This window comes from Artemia franciscana, chromosome 15, assembly GCF_032884065.1.
Source record: "Artemia franciscana chromosome 15, ASM3288406v1, whole genome shotgun sequence".
NCBI classification, from domain to species: domain Eukaryota; kingdom Metazoa; phylum Arthropoda; class Branchiopoda; order Anostraca; family Artemiidae; genus Artemia; species Artemia franciscana.
The window spans coordinates 7555556-7573361 of NC_088877.1; the positions used below are offsets into that span (position 1 = coordinate 7555556).

The 17806-nt window shown below is 34.1% G+C and overlaps 1 protein-coding gene across 1 annotated transcript in view; it reads right to left on the reverse strand.

Moving 5' to 3' along the window:
* LOC136036000 (angiotensin-converting enzyme-like) overlaps positions 1–17806 on the reverse strand; it is a 72909-nt gene that overhangs the window by 28665 nt on the left and 26438 nt on the right. Inside the window, exons 5-6 of the mRNA XM_065717917.1 lie at positions 14661–14804; positions 5974–6165 (exon numbers count right to left, since the gene is read on the reverse strand). Coding sequence (XP_065573989.1) covers positions 5974–6165; positions 14661–14804 — 336 coding nt within the window. The remainder of the gene's footprint in view (positions 1–5973; positions 6166–14660; positions 14805–17806) is intronic.

Below are 17806 nucleotides of genomic sequence, written 5' to 3' on the forward strand. Positions count from 1 at the left end.
TCATCCTTTCATTCAATTTATCACTATGTCACTAGAAATCGGGATTAAATCAATTGATTTTTTGACCTAGTTGTTTAACTTATGGTCAGTCAGACGAGGACCTAAATGATCTTCTGACAATATTTCTGCAGATATCTTCCAGGAAGCACCTGCCTTCCAGGAAGCCCTGCAATCAGCAGGTTCATTATGAATGGGAATTACTTTTAGATTGTATAAAACAGATGTTGTGTCAATTGGCACCTGGACTATAGGCTGTCTCAATTCCCAATGTATTAACCATTGTTTCAGGCACATCACAATAACAGGTCTTGTGTTTGTTTTACTTACATTTGGAGGAAAGAGCCATTAGAAAAATCAGTCAAAATTTGTCTGGAGGACTCAATAGCTTGTGGTTTCTGTCCTACCAGCAGAAAAAACACAAAAGACTTCATGGGTCAGTTCCCCCCCCCTCTAGGAGTTACCACACCAGTGGGTGCATTACTTCCTTTTTGGCTCATTTTTTCACCGCTTTTGAGCAAAAACTGACCGTTCATCCAAGTGCTTTGAACAAACCTATCATTGTATTTAAAACTGTCATTAAAATAAACTACTGACTGCAGAATTGATTCCTCAATAAAAACAAAATTTGTTGGTTGTATCCACGCACCATATTTCCAAGGCTTCACGCGGTATACTGATGCTGACGAAGAGGTGGAAGGGAGAAACACAAGCTATAGAATAAAAAATATCAATTCAGACAGAGAAAAAATTTGAGATTTTGTTCGACAGAATGAAACTTGGCGCAAATATCACTAAACATTTTTTTTCATATTTCTGGCAAATTTACTAAGAAACTTACTAAATTTCAAAATTATTCAAAAATTTACTAAATTCGACTTCGATTTACTAGATTTACTAACTCAGGTCTGTTTTTACTAAATTTAGTAAAATTTTACCAAGTTTGGAAACACAGCCTGTTCCGTCCCTACCCATTCTATTTGGAGAGGAAGGAAAAAGCTAAGCAAGGAAGAAGAGCCAAGATTGGAAAAGAAAAATAGTTAAAATAGTTAAAAAACCGTTTTGATACGGCTTTATAGAAAACACATCCCTTTTTATGCACAATTTCATAATTTTTTTTTACAGCCCGTGGTTGAGAATGGGGGTGGACACACATTACCTCTCTATAATGCTTTCACAGCTCTGGTTGAAGCGCAAGATACGCTTTGAATTTTAAAGGGAATAATCTTTAGACTTGGACGGCTACTTGACAAATGATTAAATTGTGTATTGTTTTTTTTTTGTTTAATAAAGTAATTCATTTCAATTCAATTGTAAGAGGTTGACATTTTAATGAACATATATATGGTAAAGTTGCTAGTTGCTCTTATTGCTTTTAAACAATGCTTAGTTTAGTTTAAAAATCAAATATTCTATTACCAACCAAATTACCTAGTAGAAATTTGAGACACAAAAATTGGGTATAAGCTGCAATTTACTTAAGTTAATTCATCGCGTTTCAAATAGTTCATAGCAACAAACTGTATTTAAAAAAATATCAGTATCAATATTAGCTGAAAATGTAGAAACTAGAGTTTGATTGCAATACGTATATACTTCGACAGAATCTGATATTTACGGTGTTTCTAAACATGTAAAATACATCAAGTTTAAAGCTATCAAAGTTATGGGCCTGTGAAATTTGTATAGTTTTTAAAAAAAAAGGGAAACACCCCCGAGAATGGGCAGGATCCTGATAAAAACAACGCTATCGAGTCAGTATATTATATAACCATTGAGGAGAGGAACGGAGGTTTCAGACACCTATGTGCAAAAATACTTATTCTGAAAGAGACGATCACGGTTGCATCTTTATTTGTCTGTTGTTGTTTTTTCAGGAGTGTCTGTATCGAACCAGCAGTTCTAAAAAACAAGTAGTGGGCACGTTTGGATGAAACTGAAAAGTTTTGTGGCTTTTTAGGCGACAGGCCTGCTACTTGTCGCTGTAGAGAAAACTAAACAGCCGAAACGCTATCTATAACATAAATGGCCGTTTCAGAACAGATGACGCTATAGCAATGTGATCAACCCTTCTACAAAAATATAGAAATAACGACCCTAAAATTAACTTTTGATATTTCGAATGTTCTCCCTCTTTTCAATATTTAGAGGTTGGACTTTCCAGGTATGATTGTGTTTTGTAGAGCACAGTTATGTACTAATATATTGACATCCATATTTATAGATGTTGAAAAGGAAACAAAAAATGGCAATCATAGCCTCCCTTACCATTAAGAGAGCCCTGAATCAAGCATAGTAAGAAACTGCAAGTGAAGAATACTGCTTGCTCTCATTTTTTTTTAAAGTTAAAAAGAGAATTTTAGAGAGAAAAAGGAGTTTAATATAAATCAAGCTGTGGTAAATCAAAGGTCATTGCTTGATTTGCATTAAACCCATTTTCTTCTCTTAGATTTTCTTTAGTTCCCGTAAATGAAAAAGCAGTGTGGTCTAAGAACTAGTTAAAAAGGATGCCCCATCGCAAGTCAGGGCATCAGCAAGGTTTAGGTAGAGCGCATGTTCTCTGTCTAGCTGTAAATGACCTGGAAGACACTGAAGACCAAGGGGGGGGGGGGATTTTTAATTCTATATACAATTGATGTTGCAAGAGCTTTTGACTCGTTTATATTCTTGCAGGTTTTGCTTCAGGCTCAAAAGAAAGGTGCCAGTGCTGTAGTAATTTGTCTAAGACGTATTTATGTACATAAATCTGAAAGCTAAAAGTAAAGAAGGTAGTCTGCTAATCAAATCCTTAAAAGTGTGAGCTAAGGAGCTGTTACTTCTTTTTTTGTTCAATAAATTGTATTACTGCTGCACGGGATAAGGCGAGCTGCACATTTATCCTCAAAAAAGTTGATCTCTCACTGGTTACTTTTGTTGATAATTTACTAAACTTTTCTTGCTCTTTCCAAGGATCCTCTTCGATTTTTGAGTGTCTCTAAGAAGATCATTAGCAATATTGGTATAGTATTGGTCTTTGTATAGTATCAGTATTGGTATAAGAAGAGTATTGGTTTGGGTTTTCCAACAGTCAAGTTTTTCAAACGTGTGGGTTTTCAGGTAATGACTCGGGCTAATAGTGACCAAAACTCCAAGTAACGGAGTTTTGTAAAAATAGATATATTAAAACGAATTGGCTTTTTATGCTGATTTACATCTATACAGTAAGTTTAATGTAACCCATCAAAAGCTACGAGCCTAAGAGAAGTTGGCTGATTTTAAAAAAAGGGGTAGGGTAAACACCATCAAAAAGTCAAGTAATCTTAATAAAAATCCCACCTTCACATTCAACACATTAGAACCCTACCGTATGTCTTTCAAGCTCCTATCTACATAAATGTGGATTTTTTTTTGCAGAAGAAAGATCACTGATGCGTGTTTTTTTCCTTGTTGTTTTTCTTTCGCTTTTTCTCGGGGGTGATCTTATTCAAACAATGATCCTAGAAAACAGTGAAGGAGCTCATTCCAATGGAAATCAAAAGTTTTAGTACCCCTATCATGCAACCAAAGATTAAGCGGCAACTAGCAACCCTTCCATGTCCATTTTTTCCCTAAGACATTTGATCAAAACTTTTATATAGCCATTTAATTAAGCATTGTGGAAAGGTCCAGTAACTATATATTCGGTGATGACATGATCCTCCATAGTCCCTGGGGGAAGGAATTTAAGTTACGTAATTTGCCCATTGTTTGCACAAAGCGTTTGCTATCGGAAAAAGTAGGGTACGGAAAATATTTGGGGGGAACTTTCTGCTGGGTGAGAGAATTTTCATGAGGACAATTCTCTATGGAGGGGAAAGTCTCTGGTGGAAATTTTTCAGGGTAAATTTTAAACGGAGGGAGAGATTCCCTGGTATGACTTAAAACCGGTCAGAAATTAAATTAAAAAAAGTTTAGTAAACTGAAAGTAAGGAGCAGCATTAAAAGTTAGGTTGAAAAAAGAGGCAGCCTCCATCACATACAGAATAATTTCACTTTGTTTTAAGCTCAGATGCTGTTCCGTACTTTTAATTGAAAAACTCTTTTTTCTTCATTTTAACAACACTGATAAGAAAGTTGTTTACCGTTATAAAGGAAACACATGTTCATTAAGTCTTTTTGGTCTGCAAACTATAAGTATATACAGATGTTAAGTAAGTCAATAAGTATTCATCATAAGTAGTAAGTAAGATGTTTTAATAAGAAGTCTATTTAATAAGTCTGAAATTTTTTGCTAGCAATCTTGCTTAGCTGGTTATGCCTATTTCAACGGATTTGGAAGAAATTTGAAGAATCTTGAAGGATTTGCAAACTTGGCACTGAAGAATTTTGCTTGTAAGATTTGGGCTACGTATACATTCCTGGCTTCGAACGTTTTGTATTTGAGTAGAGTATATGGATCTCAGTTGTATAATAGCCTTAAAGTTCCTAATCTACTCGCTCTTGCTCCTATCTTCTCATTGTTAAGTTACTGAAAGAGGAAGCATGTTCACTGCCTTTATTTTTTATTTGAAAAGTATTTCATAGAAAATGCAAACGCGAGCATGTAAGTATTTTCTGTAGAGAAGGTATTGACTAGCAAGTTAATCTTAGTGTTATCTTAAAGTAGTTAATCTTAAGGTAATCTTAATGAAAATTGCACCATTAGATTCAGCATATCATAGAATCTTATTGTAGAGGTTTCAAGCTCCCATCTGCAAAAATGTGGAATTTTCTTTGTTTTTTGCCAGAATAAAGAACACAGATTTGTTTTTTTGTTTGTTTTTTTCTTCCCAAGGCTGATCTTATAGACCCAGTGGGTCACTCGGTCAAAATTTTGAAGTTAAAATTCAGAAGTTGTGGATTATCGTTTTTAGTCGTTTTTCTACTAAATACAAGGATTCTTCCTATTTTTGGTCATTTCTGTTTTGCCCCGTGTTCGTAGCTGTCAAAGCTTGTTTTTCTTTCTATTGCTTCCTTTTGCTTTTCTTGCTTTTACTCTGTCTTTTCTCGGCCTGTCTATTTCTGGTTATAAATGAACTGAATTAGATACAAAAACATGAAATTCCAGAGAATGATGGTATGGTCACGCATGCGTTTTTTTTTTTTTCGTGTAAGCGTGTTCATTTGAAATTACAATGTTTCTTATCTTTTCAAATGGAAGCGAAGAACAATGTGAAAACTTCAAATACACAAGAATCTAGTGTCCTGTATATGAAAAGCCACCCTCCCCCGTATTCCTGCCTTTTACGCTGAAGTTTAACTGTTTTACCTATATTTCAAGAACGAATGCTCTAACACAGCGTAATGGTAAAAAAAGATTTTTTTGGGATCCCTTCGAGAGTGTTGTAATTTCTTGTAATTTCAAGACGGGCATTTTCTCTACACAAAATGACTTTCAGTTCAAATATTTTAACGGATAATTATTAAATAAAACACTTGCAGTCATCAACTGGTTGTATTTGTTTTTGATCAGACTACCTTCAGCAAAAATAGTTACAGGCTTGACAGAGGGTCTACGTAGCGCAGGTACCGAACTCTCAATTCTCTTCCTTCAGCTGTGGCTGCTATGCGTGGCTGGTATTATGGCGTGTGACTGCTATTCAGTAAGCATTAGCGTACAGACTGCGTGTTCGCAGGGAGGGGCTTCTCGTACTAGGGATAATTTTTGTTTGTTTTAAAGTCTTTAATGTCTGTGGTTTACTTTTATTTTATAAAAGAAAAAAAAAATCTTGAGTTGGAACAATAGAAAGACTGAGCCTTTTTTTGCCAAGTGGATTTGGAGACACGAAAACTTACCGACGGGAGCCAATGAACGGATTCAATTCATTGAATCCGTCAACTCTACTCTACTGTACTGTAAGACTTAGCTTAAACTTCAGCTGTAAAATTAAAAATGGGACCCATCAGGATTACTAATCACCAGATGATATACCGTTAAAATTCAAATAGTGGTGTCTAATAGCCTGAAGTTTTACTTACCAAGCAAATGCGCTGGAATAGGACCTTCAGGATCAATCTTGTCTTCACCATACTCTTGAACCAATTTTCTTCTAACGTAAGCATGAAGCTGATGGTAAAGTGGCCTGAGGGAATACCAAAGATTTTCAAGCTGCTCTTCAAAATCAGGAGTGTCGTATGCAGAACGCCAGTAGTCACCATGATCCTTGAAACCTAGGTTAGATATATAATAAAAGTTAAAGTGTTAAAAGAAATTGTTAAAAAGTGTTATACAATAAGGGTTAGAAATGTCAAAGACTAGGTATTGTGCCAAAAAACACAGAAAAAAGAAACAGACAAAAATACGACTTCAGAATTCCTGCCGATACACCTGATGAGTAAAGAAAACGAGTCATCAAAATCCTTAGCAAGAACTTATTCACACATTAATTAATTCAATTATGTCCTTTTTGTCCAACTTCAGGTTTTGGTATGATTAAATCTTGACTCTTTATTGTATAGAGTATTAATATGTGCATTTATAATTCTCTTATCTATTTCGTTATTTTATGCCGATTAAAGACGATTTTCCATTGTAGTAATAAAAAGGTTAATTAAAGTGTTTTATTCAAAATTAGGAGAGAAAATAAGTGTTTACAAATTACTTGGAAAAGAAAATTCGCTAAAATTTGCTCAGATTAATTCTAGCCTAAAAAAAAAGAAATATATTACCCCAAATTAAGATGTTTCCACATTTTCATACTACAGTGGAGAAAAAACATACCCCCTCCCAAGAGTCTGGCTTAGCCGCATCTATAGCTATAGGCATGTCCTATAATGTCCTATAATCCAGGCACACACGCAGGATTTTTTTTTTGTGGAGGTAATATGAAAAACAAGGGTATTTGATAATTTGGATGGTAATTTCTATAAAATTTGGGACAACAGGATTGGTGGAGGGAGGTTAGACCACAATGCTCATTCCCTCCTTTGTATATCCCCTTGTGAGACATGTTGTAAATTTGCTTGCCGCTGTAACTTGCATAGTATTTCAAGTGCTAAATTTGTATCTGTTTTTATGTTCTAAGAACATGAATTTTGATATTTTTCTGTTGGGAATTTGGGATCCATTACAATTAGAACAAAAAAACAAGATATTCAGTATCTAATTTTGTGGTCAAATAATTGTGCTATTTTTCCTGAACTTTTTACAGGCTTGTTATTGGGGTAAACATTAAGTTTTTAGACGTTCTTGCATTCAATAAGTAAATTGAGTTATTTTGCCTAACATGGAGGCACAGGAAATCTACAAACGACAAGGTTTTGCAGTAATTTTGTTTACTACAAATTCATAATCATTAATTAACTTTAAAAACAAACACCTGAAAATACACAAATGTGTTTTTCATTTAATACGTTGTCCATAATCACCCCTTGAAACTGTTTTCAGAAGGTGGCAACACTAAAAAAAAAAAAATTCTGAGGGAGAGGGGCGAAACTTCGGAATTTTGTTTTAATAGGAAGATGTCTCTTTTGCTGATTTATAGACCAAAGAAGGAAGGAAAAGGAACATTGACAGGATGAATCTAATCCCTCTCATCTGATGGATGCCAATGATGTTCCCAAGTTTTATCCCAAATCTTTTCAAAAAGTTAGCATTAATTTCTTGATGCTCAATTTTCTGCTGTAATGACTATCAAAATGGACTGTAATTTTCTGCAGAGAAAAATAAAAAATTTAGCCACATTACGTGCATTTTAGATAAATTAAAATTTTATGTATACTTAAATAGACCGTTAAAATCTGGCAATAAATCACTCTCAAGTTGTACATCGAAAGTAAAATCGAAATTAGTTAAGTTGCAACAAATAGCGCTTGACGGACATTTTGTGCTGTCCTGTATTTTATATACTGGAATTAATTTTAAAACAACACTGGTGGCAAATATTTATTAAAAAATGACAAATTAACGGCTTGACGTTAAAGACCCGAAGGAAAGTCAGTCAGATTTACCTCAGAGTAAATGTACTTTCACACTATACTGTATGACCTATCACAATAGGATAACTTAAGATTTTACATCTTGAGCAATGAACAAAATTTGAAAATAATTAAATAACTCTTTGTCAGAAAGTCTTTCACGCTTGAACAGAGCTTGAATCTCTATCAGGATTCCCCATTTTTAAATTTTTAATAGTTTGCTGATAAAAATTATGAGGGTTTTATGCATTGATTATGATGGTTCCATGGATTTTTACTATAGCCTAGTGTTGAAAAGCTTGAATTATGAAAGGTTATACTTAACGCTACGTAACTTAAGCATTTAGCCTAAAAAATTACCTGCGTATTGTTTAAGCCACTTAATGTAGACGCGTTTAGATTTTGTGTTACTATCTTTAGTAACAAATCAAATCAGTTCACGTCGGCCACCTCGTAATCTATACCAGATGAATTTGAAAATTATACACTTATTCTTAGAATGCTCACTACAGTCAAACATTCCCTTCTATTTTGGTTACAATTTTTTTTTTTCTGGTTTGGTGATGAATATTAGCCAAGCGCTATCAAAATAGTCTGAAATGGCTGTACGACAACCATTTCTTAAGCCCATAGGAGTAATAAAGGGCCTCTGTGTAAAACTTCTCGTAACTAGCAAATTGATGGATGTTAGTATTCCTCCCTTCGAGCCATATGAAACTTGAATAATTTAATTTTGACTGATGGATACACTGGCATCCACTCATTTTTTCTATCAGCTAAGCCAACCAAAAGACTCTAGACTTAAAACTCAGAAGACTCTGAACTTAAAACTTGGAACTATACTTGCGAATATTCTATACTTTAAAGACTAGAGATAGGCAAAGAGAAAAATTTTGCATGTGTTGTACACGAGTATGAAAACGAGTATGTGCTTTCGTGTGAAAGCACAAGATGGTTGGCCCCCAACCCCCCCATTGCACTTCCTGGCTGAAGGGCCATGAAACGGAGATCAGCACCGTCGGTTTGGACCTTAAAGGTCTAGTGCCGTCTAACTTACTTTTTTTTTTACTTTACTTACATCCATACTCTTCAAATATCTAACAACTTTAAATAACTAAATCAAATACCTAAAATCAAATACCTAACAACTTTATTGTTCTTAGGTATTTGATTTTAATTCTTGTAATTTTTGGTCTTTTATTGAATTTTATTTATCTTTCATTTTTCGCCTGTTTTTTTTATCCGTTTTTGATTGGTTTTGTTGTTTTTCTGCGTTTGTTTTTTCGTTTTTTCTTCAGCATTTTCCTTGATCATATTATTTTGTTTGCGCTGAGGAAGAGAGGCGGTCGTTCTCTCGAAATATTCGCTTTCTGTGTTTCTTCAGTGTTTTCGTTTGGCTTTTAAAAACCCCACTTTTGATCTTTTCTTTTTTTATGTTATGGCGGGGCAATGGGGTTTAAGAAATTATCTTTGGTTTTACCATATAATTTAGTGCTATGAAGCAAAGACCACCCTGTTTAAAATGAAATTAAAGAGTGAAAATGAAACTTAAAACAAACTAGATTATCCTATATATGAGGGGGACTGCTTCTTCATCCTCCCTTCTGTGCACTAAGATTGGACTTGCACTTTAATTACACACTTGAAGTGCAATATATGTGGAAACAGCTGATAATTGCAGGTACTTCATTTACCGATTGTCTTTCAAAACAACATAATTGAAAATTTTATAAGTTAAAGGAAATTAAATAAAAAGAACTTAAATCGATCAGAGGGCTTTACCTTCCTCGACCCTCACTCCTTACGCTAAAGTCCTAAAGCTCTTTAAACATAATTTTCAATGAAAATCAAGAGCCCTGGTGTTTGGGTTGTCTTTCCTAAATTTCAGGACAAAAAGTCAAACTTTAGCATAAAAAGCGAGGGTTGAGGATGGGGCAGCCCATGTCATATATATATATACATATATATATATATATATATATATATATATATATATATATATTTATATATATATATAATAATTTCTGTTTGTTTTAAGTTTTAATGTTGCTCCTTACTTTCAGTCAGTTTTTTTTTCAATTTAATTTCTGACTGTTTTTCAAATCATGCCAGGAAATCTTCGTCCCCCCGTGTAACATTTCTCCTAGAAAAATCCCCTGAAAACTAAAAAAAAACACAAAATAAATACACACGCATCAGTGATCTTTCTTCTTCCAAAGAAAGGAAATTCCACATTGTGATGTTCATTAAGATCACTTGACTTTTTGGGGGTGTTTCCTCCGTTTTTCGAAAATCAGACAAATTTTCTCAGGATCTTAGCTTTTGATGGGTAACATTAAACTTAATGCGCTTTATAAATTTGGAATTAGCATAAAAGTTTAAACTCCTTCAACATACCTAATGTTATTCACATTCCGATTTTTAGAGTTTCAGTTACTACTGGGCAGAGTCACTCCTTACTTACAGTTTGTTACTACGAACTGTTTGGTGAGAATGGATCAGCCCTTTCATTCTTGAAGCAGCGTTAATTCCCTTTCAAAATTTTACTTGCAATGTAAGAACATTTATACCTGAACCGGGGATATTAGAAAGTCAATCTAGCGCAAATAGCAGAATATAAGGGATTGGGACGTGATTGTCTTTGGGAAATATATATACACATGCAACCAGACCATCTTGCTGGGGAAAAACGTGAAATTTCGTGTTTATGTAGGTAGTGAAGGTGCTAGTGGGAATAATATTTGGTTTTCCGTAACAGCATGAACATTGGTGAATATTTACTTTCAGCCACGCTGTGCAAACCTGGAACTAGAGGCACTAGAATGTATTTAAATGTTATTTAACAGAAACACTTATATGGAGTTTTAAAAGTAGAGAAAGATCTGAAATTGGATAAAAATACTGGTGATCGCACTACCAAGGCGACAAAAATTTATGAACTTATGTTACGTCAAGAACATCGATATAACATAAAGTTATGTGACGTTTAGAATACAAACTTCGTATATTTTTGCACTCTATCAACCCCGAAAGAATGTCGCTTATACTTTTTATAAGTTTGTACGTTTATATCTCCGAAGGTATGTCACTTATATATTCTGAAGTTTTAACTGTTAAGTTCAAGACATGTATTTGCAAATTTTTACAACTATTTTTGTGTTGGATTTGCTGATATAGCTTTTCCTCATTAATTAGATATGCAAGCAAAAATATCAGAAGAATAGTTTTAATAAAGATTTAGTTTTCCCTGGAAAGTTCATCCCGCGGAAACTTTCATCCCAACGAAAAATTTTACCCGTGAAAAACGCTTAAGTATAAACTAAAAAACAAAAAAAAGAAACAAAACTAAAAAAAAATACAAAAAATAAAAAAAAACAAAGAGAATACTAAAAAAAGGGAAAAAATCCAAAAAAAAGCAAAAAAAAAAAAAAACTAAAAGAAAACAAAAAAAAGGAAAAAACTAAAAAACTATCTTCTATAAAAAAAGGGAGAAAGGTGAAAAAAAACAAAAAAAACTAAAAGAAAACTAAAAAAAGGAAAAAAAAAACTAAAAGAAAACTAAAAAAAGGAAAAAAAACTAAAAAAACAAACTAAAAAAAAATAAAAAAAATAAAAAAAGAAAAAAAAACTAAAAGAAAAATGGAAAAAAAGCTAAAAAATACTAAAAAAAACAACAAAAAAACTAAAAAAATTAAATAATTAATTAAATAAAATTGCAATAAAATAAAATTATCTATATATATAAAAATTTAGCAAAGAATTGGAATAATAAGGAATTTATTATATTTTAATAAGGAATTACAAAATTCGTAAGGAATTGGGAAAAAAAATTCAAACTTTAGCGTAAAGATCGAGGTGTTGAGAAAGGGGTAATCCCCTTCACATAGGTAATAATTTCTGTTCGCTTTAAGTTTTAATGTTGCTCTGTATTTTCAGTTGAAAATACTTCTGATCCTCTGAATTTCCGATCGTTTTTTAATAATATCAGGAAATCTGGCCCATCATTTATTGAGAAATCCTCTCCCTACGGTATAATCCTCAAGAAAATTAAATCTCGGTGAAAATTTACCCCGGATAATTATCCTTAACAACTCCACGCGTAAAATTGAGATGGAAAAGAGAAAGCAAGACATATAAAAATATGTCTTTATTTTTTTTAGGAATTCTTTAGGAATTTTTTTTAGGAATTCTAAAAATTTTGTTAGGAATTCTTGCAAATTACCCCAGTGCGTATTTCCCCTGACAAGTTCACCCTCATGGAAACCTCCCTCCTGATGGAAAATGTTCCCCGTAAAAAAAAACTCCCACGCGAATATTTGACCCCCCCCCCCCTCCCCCACCCGAAAATGTAACCCTACTTCCCATAAACAAACACTGCGTAAACGATGGGCAAATTTTATAACTTAAAAACTTTCCCCTGGGGTTATCGAGGGAGGGGTTTCTGTTATATCAAGGCACATGGTTGTCGGCCTTTTCAAATAAGATGAATAAAATGGCTATCTCAAAGTTTTTATTAGACCATTCTGGATAAAGAGGCGGGAGAGGGGGCCTAATTGCCCTCAAATCTTTTTGGTCACTTAAAAAGGGCACTAGAACTGTTAATTTCCGTTTGACTGAGCCCTCTCACAGTATTCTAGGCCCTTTGTGATGATACGATCACCCTTCGTGAGAAAAACCACGAATAAACGCGCATCCGTGATCTTTCTTCTGGAAAAAAAAAATACAAAATTCCACGTTTAGGCAGATAGGAGCTTGAAACCTCTGCAGTAGGATTTTCTGTTACGCTGAATCTGATGGTGTGATTTTCTTTAAGATTCCATGACCTTTAGGGGGTGTTTCCCCCATTTTTCGAAAATCTGGCAAATTTTCCCAGGGTCTTAACCTTTACCTGGTAAAACTAAACTTAATGAAACTAATATATTTCAAATCAGCATAATAAGTCAACTCTTTTGATATATCTATTGGTGTCAAAATTTAGAGTTTCAGTGAATACTGAGCCGGATCACTCCTTACTTAAAGTTCGTTACGAACTATTTTACACTTGTCGTTTTCCATGCGGTAATAATTCAAGGTTCGGGTATGCCATCACTATTTTAAATTCCTTTATATGAAGTAATTACATCACATATGTGTCTGGGTCAATATGCAGTTACGACACCATATGGCATTATTTCAGCATCTGACTTTGATGTATATTTTGTTACTTATGAAAGTAATAGGCTTCCACTTTTGTATTTATTTATACGTTTAAGGTTATTAACATTAGTCACAAAAAACTCTTCTCTTTCTAACTGTAGCTAAGTAATAGATGGAGCGCCAGATTTAGGAGTTTTTTTTTTAGTTAATAAATTCAATCCGAAAAATTATTTTAAATACAATCTTCTTTCTAAAGGAATGTGAGATTTAAACAGAAAATTATATTTCTGGGATTTCCTTATTATATTATACTTCTATATTATACTATTATGCTTCTTTATTAAAACTATTTTTAATTCTTTTTAAACTATTAAAACTATTTTTATTTTTTTTTAGCTTTTTTTTGGATTTTTTTTCCCTTTTTTTTTAGTATTCTCTTAGTTTTTTTTTCGTGGTGATGAAAGTTTCCGCGGGATGAACTTTCCAGGGAAAACTATATCTTTAATAAAATTTTACTCTGGGGGAATATGCCAGAACTCCTATACGACATTCTTTTTGTTTGTCTTACTTTCTCTTTGCCGAAACAATTTTACACGTGATGATGTAAAGGGGATTTTTCCTATAAGAAATTTTTACTGGGTTGGAATTGTCTAGAGTATCATTCGTAAGGGGGAGGTTAGGAATTTTTTCTACTGGAAAATTCCAGGGATGACTTTTCCAGGGGATAAATTCTCTAGAGAGACTATTCTGCGGGAATAACTTATTTCTAGGGGCCTGGGAAGGGTATTTGCATGGAAAATTTTCCAAGGAGGAGAGGATTTTTGGATGTTCGTATTAAAACAATTAGAAATTATTCTTTTCTTTTCGAATGGAATTGCGCTAAGAAAAATATTACACCCGGAGTCGTCCGCAAGAAATCTTCTGGGGGAGTTTGCAGCTAGAAGTGAATTACCTGGGGAGAATTTCCTTGGCAAGGGGGGGGGGCATTATGCGTGGGAAGAACTTTCCACGGAGGGATTTTCCGTGGAGGGAAGTAATTTTCTATGGATAGATAGACAGTTTTCCTGGCATTATTTTAAAAAAGTCCGAAATTAAAAAAAAACAGTTTTTTCAACTGAAAACAGTAAAATAATTTACTAGTTATTCACATGCTGAGTGCAAACAGGGATCAAACCTGAAGCCCTTCTGCTAGGTAGGCCAGCAAAATAAGGTGTGATATCTGAGTTATGGCTTGAGTCTGCACGGAAGATTTATTTGGTTGTACCCCACCCCATTGCTGAACAAATAAGTCCTCTTTACCGTAATCTAAAATATTCAACATAACCCGTAACCCCTCTTCCAATCAAAATGGAAACTTCAAAATTGAAAACAAATTTTTCAGTAGTAACATAACATGGTTGGGATTTTTGGCTTATTTTTACAATCTAACTACTAAATCCCTTGTTGTGCTCCCTGCTAAGGACGCATAATGGATGTGAATTTTAGGGTCAATATCCGAAATGTCAACTTGTTCCCAACCTCTTAATGTCTAATATTTGTCCTACATTGTTTTTTTCATCTTTTCTCTTAAGAAATATCTGTTTGATCATTTTTGGAAGTTAACGTGAACTTACCATTTAAACTGGCGGCTTCATTAGAAAGTTCAACGTAGCGATTAAATTTTTCTCTGATTGGTTGACCAGAAGCATCATGCCAGGCTTTCCATGTAAATAGTAGCTCATCGAAATCTCTAGATTTGGACATGATTCTGGTTAAATCTGGAAAAACAAAAAGACATGAAAACAACACATCTGCCACAAAATTAGTAACCGAAAGAGGTGGCCAATAATTCTTTAGTGGCCTGCTTGGTTAAGCGGGAATATAAAACTGGGAAAGCTGATTCTGTCACTGAACACTTTCTGAGGATCCGCCATTTTTACGTTTATTTGAATCATGCCTGTTCCTTGTCCAAAGGGGAGATTCAATAGATATTTTCCATTCTTGATGACAGTTGAATGAACTGCTCCGACCAATTCATTTGATAATCAAAAGGAGATTAGGTGCTTTCCGGCTGAAGCAGCCCTAATACTACGAATTAAACTAAAAAAAAAAAAAAACGATTTTTTTCCATTGAAAGGAAGGATCAAATTCAAAACTTAAAACGAACAGAAATTTGTACATATATGAAGGGGGCTGAACATCATTAATGCCTCACTCTTTACTCTAAAGTTTTTTTTATTCTAAAAAAGCTTATTGTTCTAGTTAAAATGCCCTTGCGTTTCAGCATTCATTCTTAAATATTAGGAACAAAAAGTCGGACTTTAGCGTAAAGTGTGAGATACTCAGGAAGGGCATCTCTCAAATTCGTAATAATTTCTGTTCGTTTTAAGTTTTGATGTTGCTCCTTACCTTTAGTTAAAAAAAAACTTATTCTTTTTTAATTTAATTTCTTATCGTTTTTAAATAATGCTCGAAAATCTTGCTCTCTCTATGAAAAATTCCTTTCCTTTAGAAAAATGACCTTTCCTCCATGGATGGTCTTTCTATGTGAAATACTCTCCCCCCTCTGCCAGAGAATTCCCCCGGGAAAATTTTCTGCAGACGATTCGGGTGAATATTTTTATTATCGCTCATTTATTTGAAAAAAAACTTTCATTTCTCTTTGTTTCTAAAAACAATTCTGGAAATCCCCTCCTCAGTTTTATACCCCCCACAACCAAATAGAAAGTAGCTCCTGCAAAAAAATTACCCAGAAGAATTTATCCCGTGGAAAACTCTCCATTGAATAATTCCACCCGTGCAAAATCCCTGCCCCCTACAGAAAGATACTCTAGACAATACCGACTCTGTTAAAATTTCCCCCCGACCAACTCCCCTTAAAATCCCCACTTATAAATTTGAGTCGGCAAAGAAAAACTAAGACAAATAAAAAGAGTTTCATACAGGAATTCCTGTGAATTCCCCCAGTGTAATATTCCCCTGAAAAGTTCACCCCCAAAAACTTCCCCCGTCATGGAAAATACTGTAAACCCCCCAGGAGAAAAAATTCACCACCCCGCCCTCCTTGCAAAAATTGTAATTTAAAGACCTAAAAATTTAATGATCTAAACAATAGCAAAATTTTATAATTTAAAGACCTTTCCCCAGGAGCTGTAGGGGTCATTTCATCTCCAAAGGCATACTTACTGGACCTTTCAACTATGTTGAACAATATGGCGAAAAGCAATTCAAAATTACACATTTTTGCAGATAGGAGTGGGAAACCTCTACAGTAGGGTTCTGTGGTTTGTTAAATCTGATGGGACGATTTTCATTAAGATTCCTGGACTTTTAGAGGGTGCCCTGTTTTCCAAAATCAGGCAAATTTCTCAAGTTCGTAGCCTTTGACCGATACTAAAGTTAATGAATCTTTTATATTCGGACTCAGCATAATAAGCCAATTCTTAAAGTTTCGGTTAGTATTGAGTCGTGTAGCTTCTTACTTACAGTTAGTTTTGAGTAAAGTGCATATTACGCTCTGGTCTTTAGAAGGTATAGGGGCTTAGCCCTTTTCCTGTTTGTGGTAGTTCCTTTTTGTTCTTAGTTTGAGTTAATCAGTGTTGTAGTTTTTGCTGTTTTGGGTTAGATATATTTATTTATAGTAATTTGTGCACCTCTTAAGCTTGAACAATATTTGAGTTTAATTCTGCTCGTCTAACTACAAAGCAAAAGAAAACTGTTAAGAAGTAATCGAGGAATATTAATCAGACAATTCGTGGTAACGAACTTTAGTTAGGAACGACCCGGCTCAATAGTAACCAAAACTAAAAAAAAAATGGAATTTTTATGCTAATAGCTACATCAAAAGAATCGAATTTTAATGTTGATTTTAAATATGCAAGTTTCATCAAGTTTAGTCTTTCCCATCAAAAGTTACGAGCCTGAGAAACTTTGCCTTATTTTAGAAAATACGGGGGACAACCCCTAAAAGTCATAGAATCTTAACAAAAATCACACCATCAGATTCAGCGTATCAGAGAACCCTATTGTAAAAGTTTCAAGCTCTTATCTAAAAAATGTGGAATTTTGTATTTTTTGCCGGAAGGCATATCACGGATGCGTGTTTTTTTTTTTTTTTTTTTTTTTTTTTTTTTTTTGTTTCTTTTCCCAGGGTGATCTTATCGACCCAGTGGTCGTAGAATGGTGCGAGAGGGCTGATTCTAACGGAAATTAACAGTTCTACTGCCCTTTTCAAGTAACCAAAAAAAATTTAGGGCACCTAGGCCCCCTCCCACGCTAATTATTTTCCCAAAGTCACCGAATCAAGATTCTGAGATAGCCATTTTATTCAGCATAGTCGAAAAGCCTTATAACTATGTCTTTGGGGGCGACTTACTCCCCCACAGTTCCCTTGGGAGGGGCTACAAGTTACAAACTTTGACCAGTTCTTACATATAGTAATGGTTATTTGGAAGTGTACAGACGTTTTCAGGGAGATTTTTAGGTTAGGCGGAGAGGGGGCGGGGTTACAAGAGGGGGATATTCTGGGGGAACTTTCCTGGGAGGAATTTGTCATGGGGGAAGAAAATTTTTATGAAGGGAGCGCAGGATTTTCTAGCATTATTTAAAAAAAAAATAATGAAAAAATAAATATGAAAAAGTTTTTTCAACTGAAAGTAAAGGAGAAGCATTAAAAGTTAAAACGAACAGAAATTATTACGCATATGATGGGCTCACCTCCTCCTAATACCCCGCTCTTTACGCTAAAGTATTTTTAGTAATTTCAACTATTTATTCTATG